The sequence below is a fragment of the Rhinolophus hipposideros genome, assembly GCF_964194185.1.
Source record: "Rhinolophus hipposideros genome assembly, chromosome: X".
NCBI lineage: Eukaryota > Metazoa > Chordata > Mammalia > Chiroptera > Rhinolophidae > Rhinolophus > Rhinolophus hipposideros.
Window position 1 is genome coordinate 21,050,714 of NC_138046.1, and position 26,152 is coordinate 21,076,865.

General features: G+C 37.8%; 1 protein-coding gene across 5 annotated transcripts in view; it reads right to left on the reverse strand.

Annotated features, from left to right (window-relative positions):
• The window catches only part of SLC9A6 (solute carrier family 9 member A6), a 50,793-nt gene that overhangs the window by 20,176 nt on the left and 4,465 nt on the right, over positions 1–26,152 (reverse strand). For all 5 annotated transcript variants that reach the window (XR_013992980.1, XR_013992981.1, XM_081043615.1 and 2 more), the window contains 10 exons: positions 20,746–20,945; positions 19,290–19,367; positions 18,933–19,009; positions 18,315–18,427; positions 15,997–16,102; positions 9,410–9,551; positions 7,743–7,848; positions 7,363–7,451; positions 4,173–4,286; positions 1,034–1,145 (listed from right to left, as the gene is read on the reverse strand). Coding sequence is in view for 3 of the 5 variants with exons in the window: in XM_081043615.1 (XP_080899741.1) it covers positions 1,034–1,145; positions 4,173–4,286; positions 7,363–7,451; positions 7,743–7,848; positions 9,410–9,551; positions 15,997–16,102; positions 18,315–18,427; positions 18,933–19,009; positions 19,290–19,367; positions 20,746–20,945 (1,137 nt within the window). In the remaining 2 variants the exon portion in view is untranslated. The remainder of the gene's footprint in view (positions 1–1,033; positions 1,146–4,172; positions 4,287–7,362; positions 7,452–7,742; positions 7,849–9,409; positions 9,552–15,996; positions 16,103–18,314; positions 18,428–18,932; positions 19,010–19,289; positions 19,368–20,745; positions 20,946–26,152) is intronic.

Here is a 26,152-nt window from a genome sequence, read left to right on the forward strand (position 1 = left end):
TATACATTTTAAGAAAGGAAAACACGATTAAAATTGTAATACTATATACAGGTAGCAAAAGATGAATAAAAGTCACATTTGACTTCTGCAATGACAAGAGGTGCTCAAAGTGGTTCCCATCAGCACCCAGACACTTCTGATTACAGAGAACTACTGCTTGAGTAACGCTGACCAAAGTGTCCCCTTGTGTACATTTTTTTTGGAACCCCCGGTATATAAACATATGTAAGCATATACAAATACAGAGACTTAGTAGATAATACTGACGTGCATTCTTTTAATATTTTGAAATTTATTTTTAAATTTACATACAGTAAAATTCACTCTTTCTGGTGTACAGTTCTATGAGTTTTGACAAATACACAGAGGTGTGTGACCACGACCACAACCAAGACACAGAACCGTTTCATTACCCGCCCCCCCAAATTCCTTTGTGCAATTTTTTAGTCCAATCTCTTCATCAAACTGCCAAAATCCTGGCAGTCACTGACCTGTTATCCCTCACTGTGCTTTTGTCTTCCTGAGAATGTCATATAAGAGGAATCATACAGTATGTGACCTTTTGAGACTAGCTTCTTTCACTCAGCACAATGCCCGAGGGTCATCCACTTTATTGTGTACATCAGTTTGTTCTTTTTAGTGCTAAGTAGTATTCCACGGCATGACGTGCCACACGTTGCTGATTCATTCACCCATTGCCAACACAGACAACTGGGCTGCTTTCAGATTTTTGCCATTGTGAATAGAACTGCCATAAACATTCACATACAGGTTTTTGTGTGAAAATACATTAATCTTTATCTTCTCCACTTACGTGTGACATATTTCTGAACTGGGAATTTGAAACCAGCACATGGAAAAGTTCCCATAGAAAGGAATGGGTCACTAAAAAAGTTTTCTACTGGCAGTTGCAATTTCAATGTTTAAGGGAGTCTTATGTTACCACAGCATATCATTTCCATTTAAAGGCAAGCTGGCATATGCATTGTGAGTGGTTTCTTGGAGTGAGCAAAGAGGGAAAGTGATAACTTACCAGCAAACATCATCATGTGTTGAAAATTTGATCCAATCTTACTTCTTCTACCCAAGTTAAGTAAGAGGGACAAGGGGTAAATATTGGCAGCTCTTCCCAAGAAAATAGCGATCTAAAATTATTAATAGGTTAAGGATAATTTCTTTTCACTATTAATATTATTTAGAGTCTACATTCAAGATTATGAAAGATTATCTTTGGAAGTTCCGTTTCTAACACACAATCTTTTGATCCCACTGTCTGACACAGAGCAGTCCAATGGAACTTTCCGTACTACCCAACATGCTGTGTACCTGAAATGTGGCTAGTGTGACCGAGGAACTGAAAGTTTAATTTTATTTCATTCAAATTAATTTAAATTTAAATAATCACAAGTGGTTAGCTGCTATTGGACAGTGCAGATCTAACATACAGAAAACTCTGAGATGAAAGGAAATATGTTTAAAAGCAGAGCTTCTTTGGTGTAATCTTAAGATTATGAATATAATAAGCTAATTCATTTTAATTGTCCACATTGGTAGGAGGAAACTTGCCTTTGCTTCCTCAGAACACAGAAAAGAGCAGCTCATGTATACCTGAAACTAATATAATATTGTATGTCAACTGTAATTAAAAAATAAACTATTATTTTTAAAAAAGTAAGAAAAGGCAGCTCCAACACCTCTTATCACTGACATTTCTGCTAGTCCCAATGTATTCCTCTGAGTCTATAACTTCCACCCTGCTTCAAAGGGAAGACTTAATGGGAATTCCGAATAGTTTTAACTAGAAACCAATGCTAGTGTCTTTCCCTCCACTTTGCTGTCTATAGACACTCCTACTGTACAATTACTATGTTTATTTCAGGGTTTACAATATAGCCTTCACCCTGTTTTATGAAAGGAATATAAAGGAAAGTCTAAGATTACAAACAAAACAAGGTGGAAACAGGGCTGTACCTTTGGAAATGGGTAGCGTCTATAAGAGTAAAGCAAAAGGAACTGCACATAAGCATTGTATGCTCTTTGATGAACTTCTATCTTGTTTAAACCTTGGTTAATTTGGGTCTTTGTCACATTAAACTAAACCCATATCCCAGCTAATATAGTCACCAAGAGAACAACTCTCCCTGGTCAGGATAAATTTTCATGGTAGGATTTTGTATTAAGGAACTTCAAGTCCTAACGGACTCAGAAACCTAAGGAGAACATTTAGCCTCATTTCCGGTTAAGTATAGTGGGCAAGCCACTTGACTGCTCAAAAATTTCTCAAAGACTAGCTAGCAAGGTATATGAAGTTACTGATCTCACGGGAGTCTTCCAGCTAAGGTTCTTTTATTAACAGGGCTTTATCTTTTTTGCCTGAAGTTCATTCCCAGAAGACTAAGACTCTGCAGAATGGCATTTCAGTAATAACTCACTTTCTAACAGAGATCCCTCTTAGAGTTTTAATTTAAAAAATATTTCTGCTATTCTCTTTGGCAGAATCTGCATTCTTAGATGGTTTTTTAAAATACTTCTTTTGAAAAGCATGAATTCAAACATCCTTCTTTCTAACCACAATCTCTCCTTTTTCACGTTTCGTGTTCTATCCCACTCAGAAAATTCTTCCACGTCACTGGGACCTCCGGTCCAAAGACCCCACTACTTTTCCCTCAGTCAGTTCTCTCCCTGCTTCACTTCCCTTCTTAGCCACATCTCAATACTCTCCAATACCTAACATTCACTCGCCCCTCTCTGTGCTTTCTTTGCACCCACTTGACAAAACCCCACACCTAGACAGTTTTCTCCATGCTTACAGCTAAGTACTCCAGAACAAAGTCATCCAGCAGGGCAGACTGATTCTACTTTTAACAGCTATTCCTCAGACTCAAATGGGTCCCTAATACTGCTCAGCAATCCTACTGCATGTCTTTGATCAACTCAGTCTCCCACTCTCTACAACTATTTCCAAACCTTCTCCTTAAAACTCCTGTCACCTGTGGAAACCTGCCTCCAAGATGGTCTCCAGTGACCCCTGCCTGCGAGCACTCATAGCCTTATTTAGTTTCTGCTTGTACTGTACCGGGGTCCGTCGGCGTGACCAACAGAATACAGCAGAAGGGATGATGGTATATCACTTCCAAGATTAGGTGATAAAAGGCACTTTGGCTTCCATCTTGAGGCTCTCTCAGCTCACTCCCTTTGGGGTAAGTTGTGTTGTGAGCTGCCCCCGTGGAGAGGTCCACGTGGCAGAGCTGAAGCCTCTAGCCAACAGCTGTGTGAGTGAGCTTTGGGTGGATCCTGCAGCCCCAGTCAAGTCTGCAGAGTGCACCCCCAGCCCAGAGCATGACTGCAACCTCACGAGAGATCCTTGAGCCAGAACAGCCCAGCTAAGCTGCCACTGGATTCCAGACTCTCGGAAACTGTGAGATAATACATGATGATTGTTTTTAAGCTGCTAAATTTTAGGGCAATTTGTTACATAACAGATAACTGATAGGCCACCTGCTCCTATGTCACTTTCAGCAGATAACCTCACCTCCTACTTTGCAGATTAAAATAGAGGTTACAGAAAGGAATACCATCTTGCAAATGTACCTTCATCTCTACATAACCTGTCCTGGAACCATGGTGGAGCAGTGCCTCTTCCCGCGGAAAGCCAATCCCTCCTCGCATGCTCTGGATTTCATCTCCTCTTGCCTTCTCATGAGGTTGGCACTATTGATTGCTCTCTTTCATGTACTCAGCCTCTCCCTTTCAACTGGGTTTTGAAGACTCAACAAGAGAGACTGAGAGAGAGAGAGAGAGAGAGAGAGAGAGAGAGAGAGAGAGAGAGAGAGAGAGAGAGAGGGAGAGAGAGAGAGGCAGCCTCCTTCTGCCTTTCATCATCTTTCAACTACAGCCGTGTGGCATAGACCGCACTGCTACTCTTTCTTCCCTTTAGTAAGAGAGGACAAACAGTTTTATCTTTTGGGGTTGGCACAATGGTAGGAAACTTTTTTTCTGTCATTTCAATCTGTCGGTATGATTTGTGCAATAAACAAAAACGAAAATAGAATAAATAAAACAGAGTAGGAAAAAAACAGTTAAAATCCTTACTTGTTATACTCAGAGGAAAACACACCAGAATTTCAATTTTCAGAAAAAGTTTTCAAAATTGAACACATAATAAAGGATACGAATGCTCCTACTATAAATGTTGGGTTAAAGACATGGTTCTGAAAGGTGAACAGTGTCAGTCCCATGTAGGAGAAGATGAAATTCTCTGCCAAGAAATTTAGAAGCTCAAACAACTGGAACGAAATTTTAAAAGGTTAGTCCAGTCAATAAGTTGCATAATTTGAAAATACGAGTATTACTAAGATAATGAAACACACTTCAAATATGTAAAGTTCTTATACATCCCCCAAAATAAATAATTCAGAGGGGAGCAAATGGAGAGATGTCATGTCAAGTCCCACAGAAAAAGCCAGAAATGTTGCCTCTCACTTTCCCCAATCAGCTTTCCTTCTCCCCTCCCCATATCCAGCCACTCTTTTCCTCCTCCGCCAAAACCTGTCACTTTTTCTTTTGGAACGTTCCTTGTTGTCCCTGCCACTGCCTTCGTCTACCTTGCACTTCCCACCCATCATGCTACAAAAGGACCCTAACTGGCATGCCTGCCACCCATCTTCTACACCCCATCCAATGAATAGCTCTAAATATGGCAGTTTCAAGACACTTCCCTCTTCACGGGCTATAAGATCCAGTTCAAATTCTTTTGTCCTGGCACAGAGTGCTTCAATGACAACTCTCATATCGCCCCCTCGCTGTGTGATTTCACTTTTTCCGTGAAATCTTAGCCCTCATTTAGGGAGTGAGGCCTTGTGCATTATTGTCTTGTGCTCTGTCCCCTGTCCAGCTGCCTGCTCAACCCCCACCCATTCACATCACTGCCTCGTCAAGTGTTAGTAACAGGGCAGGGATAAGAGACTTGATGAATGAATGAATTCAAGGACCCCGTAACCTGACCTCCCTCTGTCTACCAGAGTTATCTACCACTGCTCTTTAGCACGAGCCCTCTGCCCCACAAAACAGCGTAGTCAAAATATGGGCTCAGGAGTCAAAATTCCTTCTGCATTTGCTGTGTGGCTTTGGGCAAGTTAGTTAGTTAATCTTTATAAACCAGGGTTGCCTTATTACTGAAAACTGGGAATAAAAAATAAGTGTACATTTAATTTACATTAAATGACTTAATATGCTATTATTACTTACTTATTTGTTTAATGATAATAGCTAAACTTTATCCAGTTTTTACTATGTGCCCGACACTATGCTAAGAAGTTGATGTGCATTATCTCGTTTTAATCTCACAGCAACTCTGTGAGATAGGTACTATTATCATCCTCATTTTCAAGATGACACAACTAAAGCACAGAGAAGTTATGTAACTTGCCCCTGGTCACACAGCCAGCCAATAGTGGAACCAGGATCTGGAACAATACAGTGACTCCTGAGTCCCTGCTTTAATCCACATGAGGGATCGGCAAACTTTCCTTGTGAAGGGCCAGACAGTAAATATTTGAGGCTTTGCAGGCCACATGGTCCCTGTCACAACCACTCAGTTCTGCAGCTGTAACACAAAAGCAGCCACAGTCCATACATTACAAAATAGGCGTGGCTGTGTGCCAATAAAACTACTGATGGACACTAATATCAGAATTTCATATAACTTTCACATCTCACAAAATATTCTTCTTCTTTTGTTTCCAACCACTTAGAAGTGTGAAAACCATCCTTAGCTCGTAGACCTCACAGGGAGGCCTGGCTGACGTTTGTCCACCCCTGCTCTGCACTTCACTGCCTTCCGTTCGAGAACATTAGCTGCCTTTTTATTTCTGCCTGTACCGGTATTGTTTCCCCTAGGCTTTTCTGAATCCTTCCCATCTTTCTAGGCTCACCAGTCCCTCTACTATAGCTTTCCAGCTTCTCAAGCTTCAAACCATTTCCCCCTTCTTTGACCTCTTATATGACATATAATCTGAAACACACAACTAAGAGTTCTATTAGTGTTTTTTTATGTACACAAACTTCATAACAGTGAGACTAAATATGCCTAGTTTTTTTTATTCCCCATCCCACTGCCTAGAAAAATGTGAACCTACCCCCACCAGCTGATTTTTTTTTCTATACTTATTGTACTGAATTAATTTGTAGAAGGGATTTGTAATCTCAATGTATATGCTTGAGGGGAGGAGCCTAATCTCTTTTGAGGTATTGGGAAAAAACACAAGTCATGCACTAAATTTGTGGCTACAGAAAAGAGAAAAAGTGGGCCAGCCCGGTGGCTCAGGTGGTTGGAGTGCCGTACTCCTAACACCGAGGTTGCCGGTTCGATTCCCACATGGGCCAGTGAGCTGCGCCCTCTACAGCTACAATTGTGAACAATGGCTCTCCCTGGAGCTGGGCTGCAGTGAGCAGCCGGCAGCCAGTGAGAGCTGCTGTAAGCTGCTGTGAGCGGCTGACGGACGACCAGTGACCGACCGCCTCAGCCGGGGGTAGTGCAAGGCTCCTAATACCAGCATGGGCCAGGGAGCTGTGTCCTACACAACTAGACTGAGAAACAACGGCTTGAACCAGAGTGGTGGCAGGAGGTGAAAGAAGGGGGGGAAAAGAAAAAAGCACCTTTGCTCCTGCTTTATCATGAGTCCTTTCCATGCTAATCTCACTGTGTTGTAAACATGTGGCAAAACGTAAAGCTTCTAATTCTAGATGTAAGCATAATCAAGTATGCACCTGTTTCTATTGCAGACATTACATATTTGTCATGTCTTTGTCCCACAAACCTCATAAGACTAGAAAATGCTATGCCTATTTCCTTTATAATTCCCTTCAGGTACCCTGCACGGCTGAGCATTCAGTACCATGAGGCCCAACCACCGATGTTTTGACATTTCTGGAAACACAGCAGCTTCGAAGTGCTTGAAGAAGACTGAAGGAAGTTCATCTTCTCTGTTATCACCCAGCAGCAGATCTAGTCAGATCAGAAGTTAATCCTACCTATGTCACACAGCAACAGTTCCAGTCAGACCTGAGTGAGCTTCTAAAACATTCCTCTTAAAAGCCATTAGATTAGAAAAACAGGAAAGGAAGCTAACTGGAGCCACAACAGTAACAATAACCCCTGGCTATGCTGCTGACCTACCTCTACCCGAAAAGCTGTCACCCTTCAACCTGCCAATCCCATTTACTTCTGGAGTCAAAAGAAGAAGAGACAAAATAAGTAGACATCATTTTGAACAGATCAAGAATTATTTTTTCAGTATTAAAGGACTTCTGTTTTGCTGCAGGGAGGAAAAGTTTATTCACAAACCAGAACATTTCTCTTACCTGTTTAGTTCTATGCTGAGACTCCGTGGACAAATTATTGTATGTATAATGGGCCTGTGTGATGCCACAGAACAACACTGCAACCACACCTATAAAGACAACGAGTTCGAAGTTCACATACAGAGAGTTGCCGAATTTTCTACTGAGGCTCTTCTTTTACAGAAGTGGATTATTTACTCAGTGTTGACATTTTCAGTTGTGACTTACTTTTTTGAGAGGAACCAGTTCCGCTGAAAATCTTTTTTACATTCTAAAGTGACAGCATAAATCCTAACCCCAACAAGTGCGTTCAAATACTTGAGGAGTTGGTCCACTTGTAGAGAAAAATCACTGGCAAAGTCGGTGTAAGGGTTTACAATCAAAAGGAGAAAGTAACCTACCTGTGAAACCCCATGCTTCGGCCAAGAGGAAGGTACTCCAGGACATCAAGAAGAACAAGCCTGTCTCCAACAACTGGAACTCCCGTAACTTGGTGAACTTTGTCACGTAAGACTGTCAAGGTTGGTAACAAGATCTCATAATACAGAAGTGTGACGAGAAAAAAATAGGTCAAAGCAAGCCAACTATGAAAGCAAAAGAAGGGTTCTCCAGCCTCTCTAACACGAAAGTCACAGAATAATGGCACCAGAGTGAAGAAGCTCTTCAAATGAGCATTTTACTGAGGAGTGAGCAGCCATACCTACTAGAAGGAAGTCTTACAGCTTAGTCAATCCAATTGTTTTATGGATATCACAAGCCTTGCCAGAAACCATGCAGGAAAGGATGGTTAGAGATAGGAGCAACGATGAGACACACAACACGCCAACTCAGACTATAAATGTGTGACCCACAGCAAGACAGCTTCCGTAATTATAGCAATTTACATTTATTACAATTTCATTTAGATGAGATTTCACTTTTATTTGATCCACTAATAGCTCTGTGATGTGGAGCACTCCATAATGAAGAAACTGAGGCACGTCACTTACATATACTAGTCAAAAAAGTATCTGTTAGTTGACAGTGGAAGGCCCTGTGTCAAGCTGTGACAAATCTCGGGCTGAATTTTATATTCACTTCAACAACTATGTCCTTCAACAAAAAGATTAATAAGATATACTTCCTACACTCAAGGAACTTGCCAGGGGGAAGAAACACTCTCCTGGCTCCTCCTTCAGAATTCTTGGTACAGCCGCTTTGTGCCTCAGTTCCTCTGTAAAAAGCCATTAGACAAATCTCTTCCAGCACAAAGGTGAAGTATAGCAAACTTATAGATTCTTGAAAAAAGTATTTGTTTTATATGAAAGTATCCTAGAAGTTTTAGAGCTGGAAGTTCTTCAAAGATCATCCAGTCCCACTTATCTTCCCCGCTGTCCCTGCCCTCCACTTTCCTACACCAAGGTCCCACGAGGGGAAATGTCAATGCTTCTATACCAGAAGCTCCAAGAAGGTAGAGGCCATGTTTGTCTCATTTATCTTTGATAACCAGAACATAGCATCTGACATGTAGCAAGCAATCAAGAAATATGTTTTGAATGAATACAAGAATGAATTACCCAATATTTCAAATAGCAAACTAGTGGAAGTGCTTAGGACTCTTGAGCAGAAGGTTAAAAATCGGTGAGAGCTGAGATGAATTCCCATCTTCCCTAACCCAGGAACCCTATCTTGCTCAGTTGGCGTCATGGTCATGTTTCCTATTTGTCCTTTTAAACAAAGAGCAAAAGACTGCCAGGCTGAACAGTGGCACGGAGTACCCAGAGGCTCTTTGGAATATTTCTACCTTTATATCAACTTAGTCTATAACCTTAAAATTCACCTCAAAGGGTCCCTGTGTCTAATTAGACTTTTGCAGTGAAAGTTTGAGGGCATGGAGTCCTATGCAAAACAATTAAATTATTTTATTTCTTGGTCAAGATGACTGTCTAATGTTTTCAAACCAAGTACTTGGCTATAAGGTTAATAATTATAATACAATGCCAATTATGGAACTCAGAGATATCATGGAACACAGCATTCAATTACTTGGTTAGGTTAACAAGAAAAGATAAATATAATAGAAGGATATTAAAGCTGTCACCACTCCAGTAGCAGCACCCATTGCAAAAGATCCACTGAAGATCCCAAGGAAAATGCCAATGGACTTGAACATGGCTGTGACATCAAAGGTGTGGCTGTTGTCTCCTGCTGGCTGGTATGCCACTATGGAGCTACAAAACAGAGAATATGCTTTTACTTCTAGAAGCAACTTCTACTTTAAAAACATGATCTGAAAATGAATAAATAAAAACATTAGTGTACAGCTTAAAAGGTGAAATAAGAGGAGAGAAAAACACCAAAACTTGGGATTCAAATTGCCAAAGTAAGTACAAAAGGTTACCAAAACACTCTAGTAGATCCAGCTAGCAAGAAAATTCAGCTTTTAAATGACAATTTCAGGAGGTAGAACATTGGAAGGTCCTTTATATGAAAGTTGTACTGAGCCTCTTTCTCCAGCCTCAAGATACTGTGCAGTGCTATTCTTTTGTGGCTCTGTTTAAGATTTACTAGTACTGAGTGCCTAAAAGCCCTAACACATGTGAACAAGCTAATGAAAAAGTCCACTTGTTTCCAGCACAGACATAAGAATATAAAGAATATTGTTCAACACTCAACCCAGTCACATCTTGTTTTTTTCCTATGGGAAAAAAAGATGACTGAAGTACCCTTTCAATTTTTAGAACACCAGAATGGGCCCAATGCCTAATATCTATTCACTCACTGAAATGGACTTTGACAGGGAAAAGGGTTTGAAAGACCTTCCAAGGAATTAGAATCCACTGAACAGTACTGTTAGCATACTCAAATGGATCCTCCAGCTGAAGCTTCGGAATGAAAGTCACTCTGTAATAGGCCAAGACAGGCAATTACAGGAGACACACTCTCCATCCTGAACTCACCGTTCAAACCTGGTCTAAAATGCTCCTTTTAAAGTAGTCACCCCAGGAAATAGAAATAGCTGAGAAAAATCACTGTTGCCAGCAGGTCTCCGGCAAGAGTGCCTACCATTACTAAATCAGTTCTCATTTCAGTTAATTGAGGTACCAGTGTTTTCATAAAAAGTCCAGTCTCAAAGACATCACACAAGTCATGTCAAAGAAAAGAAGGAGAGAAAACACACATTTCTTTTTAATATAATGAAGTCTCCCTGTGAAGTCTCCCTCTCTTCATTTAATATAATGAAGTCTTCAAGGCTATAAAATGGGCTTGCTATACCATGTACCCCAAGTTCTTTTCATACCTTCAAGTTTAAAAAAAAAATAACTAAAACCAAACTAAATTTTTTTTTAATTTTACCTATTTTATTAAAATACAGCACTAACATTAACTTCTGTTAATAGCATCCAGAAATTCCTGACATGATCTGCATTGAAAACTTTTAAACATTTGCATTTAAATGTTCAAAATAACCAGGTTGTTTTGGGACCAGTAGATTTGATATTGTTTTAATAAATACAAAATGACCTTTAACGTCAGGTTTTCTTACCTACTCACAAAGGGTCCCACCATCATAAATGAGATCTGACCACATTATAACATGAAAATATAGCAGCTGGCTGGAGAAAAGAAAGGACATTGCTATGACAACCTTCTTTCTCCCTAGCGATAGTCTTCAAAATGCTGCCTGGAACAAAATATCTAACACCATGCCTCCTGAGACTGCTTTCCCTAGATTAGTTCATGTAAATTCAAGATTCACACTAATCATTATTTTATGCTTTAATCACTAAAATCCATGAGAACACATGAAAATCATGTGGGCTGAGAACAAATAAGAGGTTTGTTTTCTTCTTTAGTCAAACACTAGCCTCTGGATTGAAATCTTAACTCATCTTTTCCACATCAATCAACATTTTATCTTGAGGTAGCAACGTTTTTTATGAACACTTTTTAAAAAATTCTGAAAGTAATACAATGTGCAATTTGGGGGGATCACCCCATCATACCACTACTCTGACAGATCTTAGTTTCCTTCTGTGTTTCTTTCCCCTCTTTTTCATGTTTAGTTGTAATCATAGTAAACATATGCTTTTGAATTCTGCTTCAACTGACAATGGCATAAGAATTATTATAGCCTCTCTATCCGTGGTGTTTCAGACTTCAAAAATGGCAATAACAATTTATTTAACCATTTCCCCACTGTTACACATTTAAAAGCTTCTTTTTTTTTCTCCTATTAATAACAGTGAAAGAACATACTGGGGGTGTCAAAAAATGTATACAAGTGGACACTTTGGTCAACGTTGCTCACGCAGTAGTTCACCGTAATCAGAAGTGTCTAGACGCTGATGGTAACCACTTTGAGCACCTCTTGTAATTGCAGAAGTCAAACGTGACTTGTATTCACCTTTTGTTATCGGTATATATTGAGTATTACAATTCTAATCGTTTTTTCCTTTCTTAAAATTTGTGTACACTTTTTTGGCACCCTCTGTATTTGTGCTTTTTACAAATTTTGGACTATTTCTTTGTGTTACATTCCTAGAAACAGGGTATTACTATACCTATGGCTCTTTTTACATGTTGCACAACTGCTTTCAAATAGATGTATATTACAGTTTTGAAGAGAAATATGATTACATCTCTCAATTTTTTAGTGATCATATCCATTGACTTAGAAATTCTAGTTCTAAAAAATATACAGAAATAATCTCAAGGATTCAGAGATTTACACATAAGTATGTTCACTGCAGTGCTATTCACAATAATATTACAAAACACCAAACATGAATCAACAAGGCACTGGAGATGTAAGTTTGTAGTGCATCCTTATAATGGGATAATATAGCTATTAATATAGTACAATGTCCAAGTAAAAAAAGCAAGTCACAGGACAGTATGCATAGTACTCTTCCCTTTTAGCTTAAACATTGTTAATATTTACATATATGTTACTATCCTGAAGGAAAAAGTCTAGATGAAAACCTTAATAGTGGTTATTTCTAAGTGCTGAAATTTCAAGAATTTCCTACTTTCTAAGCCAAATACTTTGAATTTTTGTTACAAACATATATTAATTGCATTATCATAAATAATGACAAAAAATAACATATAGAATAGTAGGTAATACCAATTTCAATGTTAACACCAACATACAAGTGATCTTGTTTTATGACACCAGGGTTTCTCAATCCTGGCATTGGTATTTGGGGCCAGATGATTTACTTGTTGGATGGTAGGTGCTATCCTGTGTATTGAAAAATATTTAGCAGCTCCCCTGGCCTCTACCCATTAGATGCCAGGAGCAACCTCCTCCCATTCATGACAACCAAAATGTTCCGAGACACTGCCAAATCTCCCCTCAGGGGGACAAAATTGCCCCTAGTTAAGAAGGACTGCACTAGACCATTACCAGCAGTAACTACTTTCATTAACAAAATTTTCTTATTAACAGAATCGGTAAAAATGGCCACATATTTTAACATGTATATCTCTGGTAACTGGTAAACTTAAACAGTCTGTCATATTTGTTTACTCACTGCACTTCCTCTTTTACAAAATGTAAATGACCCTACAACATATTATAAACTAGTATGAATTTAGGTCTCCAGGCTAATTATGATACATCCATTCAGCAGAATACTGTGAAGCTTAGGCTTTATCTCTAACTAGATGTATGTACTACACTGTATCAGTACAGATATATCTACCTCCTACAGTAATGTACAAGGGAATCAGTTTCACTCCACCCTCTCACCATATTAAAAGTATTAACATTAACAAAAAAGTACTGCTACCGTATTTCCCCGAAAATAAGACCTTGCCAGACAATCAGCTCTAATGTGTATTTTGGAGCAAAAATTAATATAAGACCCGTTCTTATTTTACTATAATATAAGACTGGGACTTATATTAATGTTTGCTCCAAAAGACGCATTAGAGCTGATTGTCCGGCTAGGTCTTATTTTCGGGGAAATGGTAATCTAACAGGTCAAGAAACAAACAAAAACAACTTCCAACATAAATTTCAAGATGGAAAAATAAATAATTTTATTTATTTATTATTTATTATTTAAAAATAAATAATAAATAATATGGAATAAATAAATAAATAAATAAATTTCAAGTAGCCTTAACCTGTTCATTGCTTCTGTTTGGGGTTCCCTGCTTTATGAAAGGCTACTTCTATAGAGTATATACATTACAGAATCATCAAACTAATAGAACTCAACACAAAGTAGACCATCTCTACCTAATGTACTTTAAAAGGCAAATGAAAGAGGATGATAAACATATCACTGAGCACTCCAGCTAGTAACCTCCTACAGCCAGCAACACAACACCAACACCAGGTTTCCCTTCGGTGTTTGGGCAGGAACTCATTTGCTCACCTCCATTAAGACACACAGTTAATAATTTCCCTGATATGATACTCTCTAGATGCAGTCCTTCTCATCTCCACTAGAGTTCCACCAAACTATGTAATGAGTTAACTCATCTTTTGTGAATCTAGAATAATACTAACTACACACCATCCTTAGGAGAATTAGAAAAGAATCACTCGAATCATTTTCTATAAGGCTTTTCCTCTCACAGAACCCCGTTTGAGAAAGGCTGCAATAGACAAGACGAGCATGGCACTTTGTGAGAAGTGTTTTGGGAAGGGCATTCTCTTTCTAACACATTTATCCTTCACCAGCACTAATATGTATACCCCCAAACTCAAAATTTTTCAGTGAGTTATTTTTCCTTTAATACTACTTAACTGTTTTTGAAGTTACAGGAAGTTACTTTACTGATGGAAAAATTAAGGCACAGGGCACATCAGTTTAAGATAGAACCAGAACAGAGATTTTTCTGACTCTTCATCCATTAGGGCAATGAGGAAGGAACACTTATTAGTAAGATGACTAAGTAGCAGAATAATTATTTAGGATGGGGAATTGATGATAAAAGTAACTGCCTGTACTTTTTTCTCTTCATCTGATAGCACTGGTGATCTTATATGTTCCTATGTACTGAAAGCTTCAACAGTCTTTGTAGCTTCATTTTTTTTATAACACCTAAGTTATAACTACACTATCAAAAAAAAAATAACTACACTATCCATTTCTTCCTCCGTTTAAGTAATATAAAGCTTTTATTTTGCGCCTACCGTCACTGAAGTCACATGTGTTCAGTATCAATATTAGTTCTAGCCTTTAGGCCTGATTTCTTAAATCAAATTTACATTAGTTGTAGATAGCTACAAAAAAAGTCTGGCAATAGATATGACAGAGGGGATGGAATTTACATACATCACATTCACAAAAAGGATTTGACCTTTTGCATATCTTTATATACAACATTTAAGAGATTAGTGTTACTGAGAAAGTATAATTTTTCACTTGGGAGTAAGGCAATGGGGGCACCAGCTAGGCAAACCAGAGTCAGTGACTGATTACTCTTTTATAATTAATAAAATAGAAATTAAGGAGAGAAATAAGGCAACAGAGTTAGATATTTGCTTAGTAGGAGTTGGTCAGCAGGATTGAGCCCCTCAGATGTTGAGATCCCTTCTTTCACCTGCAAACACCCTCTATTAACCTGTAATCTTTATAATTAGATTAAAATATTGCTCATTTCAATAATTGTCTTTAAAAAGTATTAACACTTCTAAAAATTAAAAATGTTTCTGAAATGATTATGTTAAATAACAGAAATACGAATTAAACTACAATGAGATATTTCTCAATCATCAAATTAGCAAAACTACAAAAGTCTGACAAATATTCTGTTGACAAAGCTGTGAAGAAATAGGTACTCCCATAATTCAGTGGTTTCAAGTGCAAAATGGTATAACCCCTTTGGGGGGCAATTTAGCAATGTCTAACAAAATTACAAATGTATTCACTGCAGCATTATTTGGATTGTTTCCAACAACAGGAGACTGATTAAATAAGGTATAGTTCAGTTCATAGTATACTAGTATGTAGAACACTATGTAGCTGCAAACAAAGAATGAGAAAACTCTCTGTTTTGATATGGAAAGATCTCCAGAATACGGTTATGTGAGAGAAAGCTAGGTATAGCACATATATAGCATGCTACTTTTAAAATAAGAAGTAAGTGGTAAATAAGGATATTCATTTATATGTGTGCTTTCATTTGAATAAAGAAATACTAGGATACACAAAAAACTAACAAAAATGGTTACCTCTAAGGAGCTGGGGGGACAGGCCAGGAGTAAGGGCAGAAGTGGATGAGGATAGGAGTAGGAATCTGACTTTTCAACATTTACCTTTCTATATAGCGCTGATTTTTGAACGATGTGAATATATTACCTAAAAAATTTACTTTATTTCAAAATGTTCATGTTATAATGATAAAGCAGAATATAAAATTATATGCTACAATCACAAGCACGTAAAAATACTATGCATAAAAAAATATTAAGGAAATGTCTTAGAATGTTTACAGTAATTGTCTTTCTGTGTTAGGAGTACATTTTTTCCCTTCTTTTTTCTTCCCTGCACTTTCCATGTTACTCATAAGTGTGCATTTCTTCAAGAGTAAAAGAATGTCTCCTTCTTTTGAATGTTTCAGTTCATAATGCACTTCATTCAGTAAGTGACTTTCAGTTCCTAGTATCATAACGTTCAACATACAGAATATAGTAAGAAAACAAACACTTACGAAGACAGCACTATGGCAACAGCATCATTGAGGACACTTTCACCAAAAAGAAGTGCATAGAGTTCAACATCAACTTGAAGCTCGTGGAATATGGCAAGAACAGTCACTAGCAAAGTAGAAAGAGGCAGAGAAATATTACAAATATAACATATTCCACTCCACAGATGATTATAATAGTTATTTAGACATTCATTTCTTTGTCTCAGAATTCAATCTTAATAAATAAACATTCTCTTACCATATTAAAGATTCAGTAATTTAATGTATTTTTCTTTTCCCTAAATGTGTACAGGCAATATCTCCTTTCTCCTACAAACAGCTGAAAATAACCTTGGAATACTGAGTTGGCCTATATTCTTCATGTGAATGCTAATAATCTTGTCTTGTACCTTTCTTTTCCATAATGTATTCAGAATTTATTACAGACCAGGTGATCATTCATCTTTGAAGAAGAATATTATGAAAAGCATTTCCTGCTGCAAACTTCATTTTTTCCTTGGAACCTTACAACTCACTTCTATTTGACTTGCAAATTTCAAGCACACTGGTTTAGCAAAGACAGTAGGAAATGAAAACACAAGTTTGGTTTTTGGTTGGGATAAAATTTATGACCAAATTACAGCTGCTATATTTAACTTAAGAAGAAGCCAACTATCAAGCTATTACAGCTTAAGAAAAAAAAAAACACCTTCTTTTAGGAAACAATTATATGAGAATTCTTAGAAAATCCGATGAGATTGAAGTTGCATTATAACCTTAATTGCTGAGTCACATACAGCTCACTAAATAAACCCAAGCAGACACGATAGATTATTATAACCGGAGATGGGAGAGCCTCTTCAAATGCCAACCAGAAAACAGGAAACTTACATTTAAAAGACATAGTTTCTACTGCAAAGCATTTCATCTGGAATATGCTGATACCAAAGCTTACCAAGAGAAGGAGAAAAAGAGCGCATGAGCAATGCTGCAGAATTTTGAAGAGAACCTACAGCTGGCCCTTCTATCAAGTGAACAATTGCAAAATAAAAGAATTCTTATAGGGGCAAATGCCTTTATAATTCAGAAGAGATATAACTGCCCAACTTTATCTAAGCAAAAGATTTTTGCTTGAGCCATTCAGGCAATACTTCTATCAAAACAAAACCAAAAGGTTGAAGCAATGTAGCCAGTCCTATTGACTTAAGATTTCTCATAGGCTTTCAGTCAAGGAGCTTGCTTCTAGTGAGAGGACTCAGAAAAGAGAGATCACGGGCTCCTTGCAAAAACCATCATGTCTTCACATTGCTAATGGGAGCATCTAAAAAAACAGTGGGGTAGTCTTGATGGTCTTTAAGGAAGCAATCTGATTTTCAGTTTGAAAAATGCTGAACTACACAAATGCATCTCTAAAATGTCTTCTGGTCTTTTCAAAGCATTTCTTATCGTGTGTAAAACATCTTTTCCTACTTCCTATAATGCCCTCCGTTATCAGAGTTAACCCAGAAATTGAGAGATAACCTTAGGATCCTACCTTTAATTGTGCTGGATGGCAATTAGAGAAGGTAATTAACTTACAAGGTCAAAAGGTACAACAGAACAAACCTTTACCAAGTTCTAAAGGTCTAGTTAAAGAAAACGCGAATCCTTAGTTCAAAAACTGCAGTCTGTGCTCCTATCCCTTTCTCTTCAGCCTATATATTCTCTAAATGCCTAATGTGAATGTAGCTGTAAGCCCACCAATACTATATTTGGAAAACTATGACCTAACTCAGTGCAATTAAATTTACTCTCCAGCTTTGCTAACACCAAAATCATTTTATATTAATAAGGCAAATTTTAGAAAAACAATCCTTTCATGTATATGAAAGCCCACCAGTGACCCCAAGTCACACTTGCAGTAGCACAACTGCCTTCTAACAATCATTTAAAAACTTCTTTTCTTATTCTTAAATGCAGATAGCTGAATGTAAACAGAAGATTTTTAGGGAACCTGTTTTCTTGAAACCTGAAAGGAAGTATATTGTTATCACTCATTTTAACTAATCTAGTTCATCTCCTATACCCAATCCCTAGAAAATACCTTATAGCATGTATCTAAACAGCATCCAATTATGAACTAGTAACAGGCAAATGTAATAAAGTTAAAGACAAAATAATGTGTGCTTAAACCAAAAGGAACCATGAATTTCATTTTTTCCTCCATAATTGGAAAGTACAGTACTATGGGAAGTACCCAATCCTGAATTCTACACATCAGATGAAGAGTTACCCACATGTGCTTTGCTGGCAAAACACTGTCTCTTAATACTTAAACCCCACTCTCATGTAAAACATACCTGGGTCAGTTGCTGATACGATGGCACCAAACAGCAGGCAATCTGTAAAGTAAAAATCTCCTGCAAGTTGTCCTGTTACTTTCATCAGTGTTACACAGCCGTACATTATTGACCTGTTCAATAAATATATTTCTACTTTAGAAAAATATCAACTGTTAAAGAAGTCATAATATAGTAAGAATGAGGGTAAATGGGATCAAATACATGGTGACGGAAGGAGAACTGACTCAGGGTGGTGAACACAAGATGGAATATATAGACAATATATTTCAAAATTGTACTCCGTAACCTATGTAACTTTACTAACCAGTGTCACCCCAACAAACTTTAATTTTTTTTTTTAAAAAAAGGGACTAGGAAAGGAAAAAAAAGAATACAGTAAGAATAAGATGTGTCTACTGTAGTACTTTGTGACTAATCCCAAATTTAATTCATCTCAGTTAAATATGGTAATACCTTGGCCTTAAGGAAAATTCAACCGACTTCTCTATGTTGAATGCATTTTACTGAAAAAGTCCTTAGACACATTCAGGAATACAATACTGCATACATCAAATATGCATTATTTTAAAACCATAATTTGAAGGCTAAAAAGTGTTTTAAACTTCAAGTACTTACCCAATTACGAAACAAGAAATTGCTGTTCCAAGAAAAGCGTATGCTAGAATAGACCCAAGGTTTCGAAAGAAATGTCTCTGACAAAAGACAAGGTTACACTGTGTTAGAATGCTTACCAATTATTTGAAAAAGAAAAGGTTTTCTATTCTACTTTGCTGAGCTAATATTAAATGCATTATTCATTAAAGGAAATAAGAGAGAATTTTTGTACAGGCATAAATTTCAGCATCTAAAAAGGATAAGGAGAGGAAAAGGAAGGGAAACCTGGAAAGAACTGCCTGTTTCTAAAGTGTCAAAGATGATAAAGCTCGTGGGGTTTCAGGTTGTTCAAAGTATATGAAATACAAAGGCACTTACTCTTTTTAGACTATATCCTGCATAAAATATGATAGGAGGAAGTAATATGTTGAAAAATACTTCCGGATCAAAAGTAACCTGTTGAAATAAAGAATTGTTTTAGATGAATTCCCTTAGAAGACTTCATATTACATTATCACGTTATCAAAAGGAAAAAAGATGAAATGTTAAACTGGTGAAAGGTAAGAATCTTACAGCAGTAACTGAAAAATGTTTCATATAGGATTTGCTGTTGTTCTACTTCTCAACCAAACAACAAGGAGATAGACTTGGAACAACCAGTTAAGTCGTATCTTGGGAAAGTGTGTCAAAATACTATGATATCAAAAATAGGAGAAAGCATGAACATTATCTTTGCTTTAAATAAGAGACCCAAAACTGGTAACATAAAATTGGGGGATACGACATTATTCTTGGCAAGAGGAAACAGTCCTTCTTCTTGCCCACGTAACATCTCTAAAAGTATATAACATAGTATTATGGTAAAAAGTTTCTGCACAACTCAGATTTCTAGTCCGGACAGCCCATTTCTTTCAATACTTACTCCCTAGAATAATACAGACACCTCTTTCTGTTCATAAGGCAGTAGTGTAGGATTTGACATGAACACAAAGCAGCTACACACATACCCATGCTAAAAGTTCATTTACTAGAACTTTTAAGGAACTGGAATTTTCCACAGGTGGAAAGAACTCTTGCTGCAAAGTAAACTTGAAGTTCATACGAAATTTTAAAAAGCATTCAAGATGGCCAGGAACACAATCAAGTAGTTATAAAAGCCAAGCACTGCCAATGTAGAAGACAGAAGTGGAGGGAAATGACCAAGGGTGGGCGGAAACAAAGAGACCCTGAGAGCCTTCAGCACAGAAACTATGAGGGAGACAGGGGAAAGCAGCTCGAACAATGTCTGGGAGCTGGTAAGACTGCAAGCCAACCTCCTACACAAAGTTTTACATACAGCATGGTACAATAATTGGTACTCAGACTGAGCCCCTGAAGTTGTGCCAGATTATGAATCAAAGAAAGATTAAATTGTCCTTGGTACAGAATACCATCAAGGCAAGAAGGAATTCAAAGAAATATTAATAGAATATTTTAGGTATTATCAAATAAACTCAATGTGCTGAAGTACTATAAAACTCTAAGGACCAGGTGCAAATTGAAAGAAACACTCATAAATTATGCTTAACTCAATACTGGTCACCATTTATTACAACTGCAAATATCACAGAGTGAAACTAAAAGGGTTATAGTACTTAGCCTCAGTCAGAAAATGAAATGTACAGACATGTCCATTTCCTTAACATTACCTTTGGTGAGGTTTTACTCCATTTAAAAGACTAATTATTTTTAAGAATCATTAAAAATTCGTTATTTACTTTTTCTCCTGAATCACTTTGCTGCTAGTTATATATTTAAAAAAATATCCAAAGACTCCTGTTAACTAAGAACTTACCTTTCTAAGCATTTCATTATCCTGAACGTTATTGAGTTCATGTGAACTAATCTCTCCTTTCAGCATATACTCATAAAATTTTCCACTAACGTTGACCAATAAGGTAGTCGGACTTGACTGAACTTCACAGCTCAGGGTCACATTATTTACATCGCTTGGAACATGGATGCCATATCGAAGCACAAGGCCCACCAAAAGACCTAGGAATAATAAAAGAACAATATTAGCTCTTCTTTTGGACAGAAATTACTTCTTTTGTACCTCACACATACCTTTGGATTGGTCACAGAAAATCTTTTATGATAGGCCCCTGTGGTTCAGAACCAATTTTTACACAGAATGCAGTTACATTTTAGAGGATTATTAAATTCACAAATCTAAGAGTCCAATATTCATATAATCTAGTGAAGCAGGAGAGAAAAAGTATTCCCTAGGGTAACAGCACATATCATTGCATTTCTAGATCAAGATATGAATAAATGATTAGGACGGTAACAAAATGAGAAAATACCTTCAAATCATCTGTACACAGAACATGCTCCAATGTGTCCCAACCTGATAGTGTAATCATGTTAGAAATGTGTTTACCACCTCCATTCATCAATTCACAAGACTGTTAAACACACACACGTCTCGAGTTATTCCTAAAACACATGGCTGGCCAAATAATACACATTTAACAAATTAGAAAGTCAACAGTATTTGTAGATGAATTGAGCTCTTCTACTCTGAAAAGCTCAGATTTTAATTTAAAAAACATGCTTCAAAATCAAAACATGGAATAGAAGTCTTGATTCTGGAACTATGATATCAGTACATTGCCATAATTTTACCTGGATCTTCATAATGATATTCAAATATGTACAATGTTCTAAGTACTATAAACCCATATTGACCAAACTGTTTACTAACAGCTTTATTGAGATATACTTCACATACCACAAAGTGTACCCTTTTAAACTGTATAATTCAGTGGCTTTTAGTATATTCACATAGCTGCATACTGATCACTACTATCTAATTCCAAAATTTTCATTGCTCCAAAAAAAAAACCCCAAATCTATTAGCAGTCACTCTCTTTCCCCCACCCCAACTCCCAGCCCCTGACAACCACTAATCTACTTTCTCTATATATAGTTTTGCTTATTCTGAACATTTCATATAAATAGAATCCTACAATATGTGACCTTTTATGTCTGACTTCTTTCACTCAGCATAATGTTTGCAAGGTTTATCCACGTTGTAGCATGAATCAGAACTTAATTCCTTTTTTTGTCAAATAATATTCCATTGGATAGCTATACCTCAACTGCAAATTAAACTCAAACTTCTGGAACTTCTCCTTAACTCCAAGATGCACAGATACTCTCATTAGTAACATTTTACCTTTCTGTCTACTTTCACTCTAACCAGCCAGCCATTCTTTTAATACACGTGAATGGAGCACTACGCTAAGTAGGCCCCTAGAGTTCAGAGTTGAAAACAAGTACCCTCTTTCAAGCAGCTCTCAGATCAAATAAACAATTATAACATGATATATATGTATAGAGGTGTTATAAAAACAGAAAAGAGGTACCTAAGTAAGCCTAAGAGAGTGGGACATTAGGGAAGTCTTTCCAGAGGTGTCATCTAAGCAGGTAACAAAGTAAAAGGTTTTCCAGGTAGGAGGAATAGTAGCACATATCCAGTCAAAGAAATTGAGAGAACACAACCCATTCAGGAAATTACACGGAGTTCAGCATGGCTGGGGTGTAAAGTGACAAGAGGAGAAGTGCAAAAGTTCGGCAGGAGCTAAATCATAAAAGACCTTGCTTGCATGTTGCGAAAAGGAGTTAGACTTTATCCCAAAAGCAAAAGGAAGTCACAGAAAGGTTATAAGTAGGGGCTTGACATCAGATTTCTACTTTAGAAAGACAGATGTAGACTGAAGAGGCTTGAAAAGGCCAGATAGAAGGCCACTGCAGTCATTCAGGAACTAAGAGTTTCCGGCCTAATTTAAGAGAGTAGACACAGGGAGCTAGAGATTTTTAGAAGGTATTATGCTTTAGAAGGATTTAGTAACTAAGTAGACTGGAAGGAAGGGAGATGAAAGACTAAGAGGAGCCTAAAATACCCTGGTACCTATGCAGGTAAGCTGGCCTGAGCAACCAGGTGGACAGCAGGACCATTCAGTGAGACAGGGAACAGATGTGCAGCTCAGTTTGGGACACGCTGAGTTGGATGTACCTATGACACATGCACCGTGGAGAATGTGGGATCTGGAGCGCAAGGCAGGGGGACGGTATCTCAGCTGGAGACACACTGGGCAGTCATAAGGAGGCCGAGTCAGGTGCAGATGAGACTACCTGGGGAGCAGATAACATGGGAAGAGGACGACAGATATAGGACTGGGGTTTTAGTCCAACATTTAACAGCCAACACGAAGGGGCTGGTAGAGGAGGAGGAGCTGATGAAAGAGTCTACAAAGGAAATGCCACAGGAATAGGAGGAAAAGAGGAACAAGTGATGAAAACTAGCAAATACTCCAGCAGAGTTCAAGTCAAGGAAGACAGACATTAAGAGTCCATTGGGGTTGGCAACACAGAGGTCCTAGGTGATCTCGGTGACAGCAGTGTCAGCGGAGCAGTGGGAGCAGAAGCCAGACCAGTGTGGGAAGTGATGCATCAGAGACAGGGAGTGTAAGAGCAGTAGTGGGTCAGGAAGGGGGAAGGGAGTGGGGGTGACTTTTAGTCACCGTACAGCCACACGTTTTTCTAAAGTGAGCAGCAATGATTAACTGATGAACGGCACAATCTCGTCAACTTTTTAAAATCTTTTAACAAAGGTTCACATTTAAAATAAATGAAAAATACACTTTGAAAATATCTCACCTACAACAAAACAAAATTAAAAAGTGACAGCTGGGTATCAATTGTGTTTGATAAACATAACTTGAAAGAGAAAAGGCCATAGATCTGGTCATTGTGCGTATATGATGTACAGTGCTTCCCTGAAAGTAAGACCTAGCCAGATAATCAGCTCTAATGGGTCTTTTGGAGCAAAAATTAATATAAGACCCAGTCTTATTTTACTGTACTATAAGACTGGGTATAATATAATATAATATAATAATATATAATATAATATAATAAACATAATATAATATATAATATAATATAATATAGTATAATATAATACTGGGTCTTATATTAATATTTGCTCAAAAAGACACATTAGAGCTGATTATCCAGCTAGGTCTTATTTTTGGGGAAACAGGGTAGTAAGAGTTGTTTTCTCTACTACCCCATAAGAGCTCCTAATTAAGAGGCTCAGTAACAGTTGTCCCCTTATCTATGTGCAGAAATCACAGTTAAGCTAATACAAACACCAACAACAGCAGCAAAAATTCTCCCCATATCCCCAAGCCAAACTGTAAGGAACAGTGCTCACTGGTTCTACTGTACTCCAAACTGATGCTAAGACATCTCTGGGTACCTTGAGGAGGGCTCGGCAATTGGACAAATTTGAGACATACACCGTGGCAGTTAAAACATCAAAAGGAGAATCATTACTTAGGTTGGAAAAAATCAAGATCCTTTTATTACAGCATCAGGCATCTGAAAAATTGGTGTTTGTTTCCATCAAATTAATTAGGGTTCTGTTAAAGGTCAAATCCTAATCATGGTATTACAGCAATTCTCAGTAAAAAACGTACGTACACAAAAAGAGTATTTGCTTATTGGGACAAGGCAGAAACTTCTAGCCTCCTACACAGGCAGAGGCACAAAAAACATTGATATCATGAAATTCAAAATGACCACTAACGGGCAACAAAGAATACAACCATAAAGGGCTTTCCTTCACAAAACAGAGAGGTCCCACCCCTCCTACATATTCCCGACCCTCTTATGCGGGAAAGCCTCCTGGGGATAAAGAACTCAGTGTCACCCATGGCCACACCACTGTATATGAGTCTTACAGTTAGTAGAAATTGGTTTTCTAATGGATTTCAGCCCATACTTCCAGCTTATCACATACAAGCCTCTGATAGTCAAAAATATGGAAGGAACATCACGGGGGTATTAAGTGTGGTTAAAATTGATAACATTTCTACATATTGAAAAGTATGTGAGAAATATACATATATACATATATACTATATTTATGTATATACAGAGGGTGACAAAAATGTATACACATTTTAAGAAATGAAAAAAACTGTATTAAAATTTAATACTCAATATATACCGACAACAAAAGATGAATACAAGTCATGTTTGACTTCTGCAATTACAAGAAGTGATCAAAGTGGTTACCATTAGCATAATTTTAATATAGTTTTTGCCTTTCTTAAAATGTATATACATTTTTGGGGAACCCTCTTTTTGGCACTTTCTGTATGTGTGTGCACATATATTATGCTGTTAGATTCTGTCTTAAAAGCTTATCCAACTTCAAGATAGCCAAAAGAGTCAAGGCTTTTGCTGACATCAAGTTACCGTGTTTCCCCGAAAACAAGACCTAGCCGGACCATCAGCTCTAATGCATCTTTTGGAGCAAAAATTAACATAAGCCCTGTTCTTATATTATAATTTTATATTATATTAATTATATTATATTATAGACTGGGTCTTATGTTAATTTTTAAAAAGACACATTAGGGGACGGCCCGGTGGCTCAGGCGGTTAGAGCTCCATGCTCCTAACTCTGAAGGCTGTCGGCTCGATTCCCACAGGGGCCAGGGGGCTCTCAACCACAAAGCTGACGGTTCAATTCCTCGAGACCCACAAGGGATGGTGGGCTCTGTCCCCTGCAACTAAGAACATTGAACATGGCACCTTGAGCTGAGCTGCTTTCCAGATGGCTCAGTTGGTTGGAGCGCATCCTCTGAACCACAAGGTTGACGGTTCAGTTCCTCGACTCCTGCAATGGCTGGTGGGCTGTGCCCCCGGCAACTAATAATGGCAACTGGACCTGGAGCTGAGCTGCGCCCTCCAAAACTAAGACTGAAAGGACAACGTGAAGCTGAATGGCACCCTCCACAACTAAGATTGAAAGGACAACAACTTGACTTGGAAAAAAGTCCTGGAAGTACACTGTTCCCCAATAAAGTCCTGTTCCCCTTCCCCAATAAAATCTCTTTAAAAAAAGAAAGACGTATTGGTCTGACTAGGTGTTATTTTCGGGGAAACACGGTATTTTTACATGTACTTAATGATCTCTTTGTCTCCTACAGCGCCTCCAACCTTTATCCTCTTCTCCAGTCCTCAATCTCATTGACTATGTTTCTGAGAAGCTGGAGGCCATCTGATATAAGCTACCTCAATTCCAAGCCTCTCCATCTCAATATGAGCTCATTTCTCTTGAGCTCCCCTCAGGAAAGATCAACCTATTTTCCAAAGGGAATCCTTTCACCTGGGACTTTGAA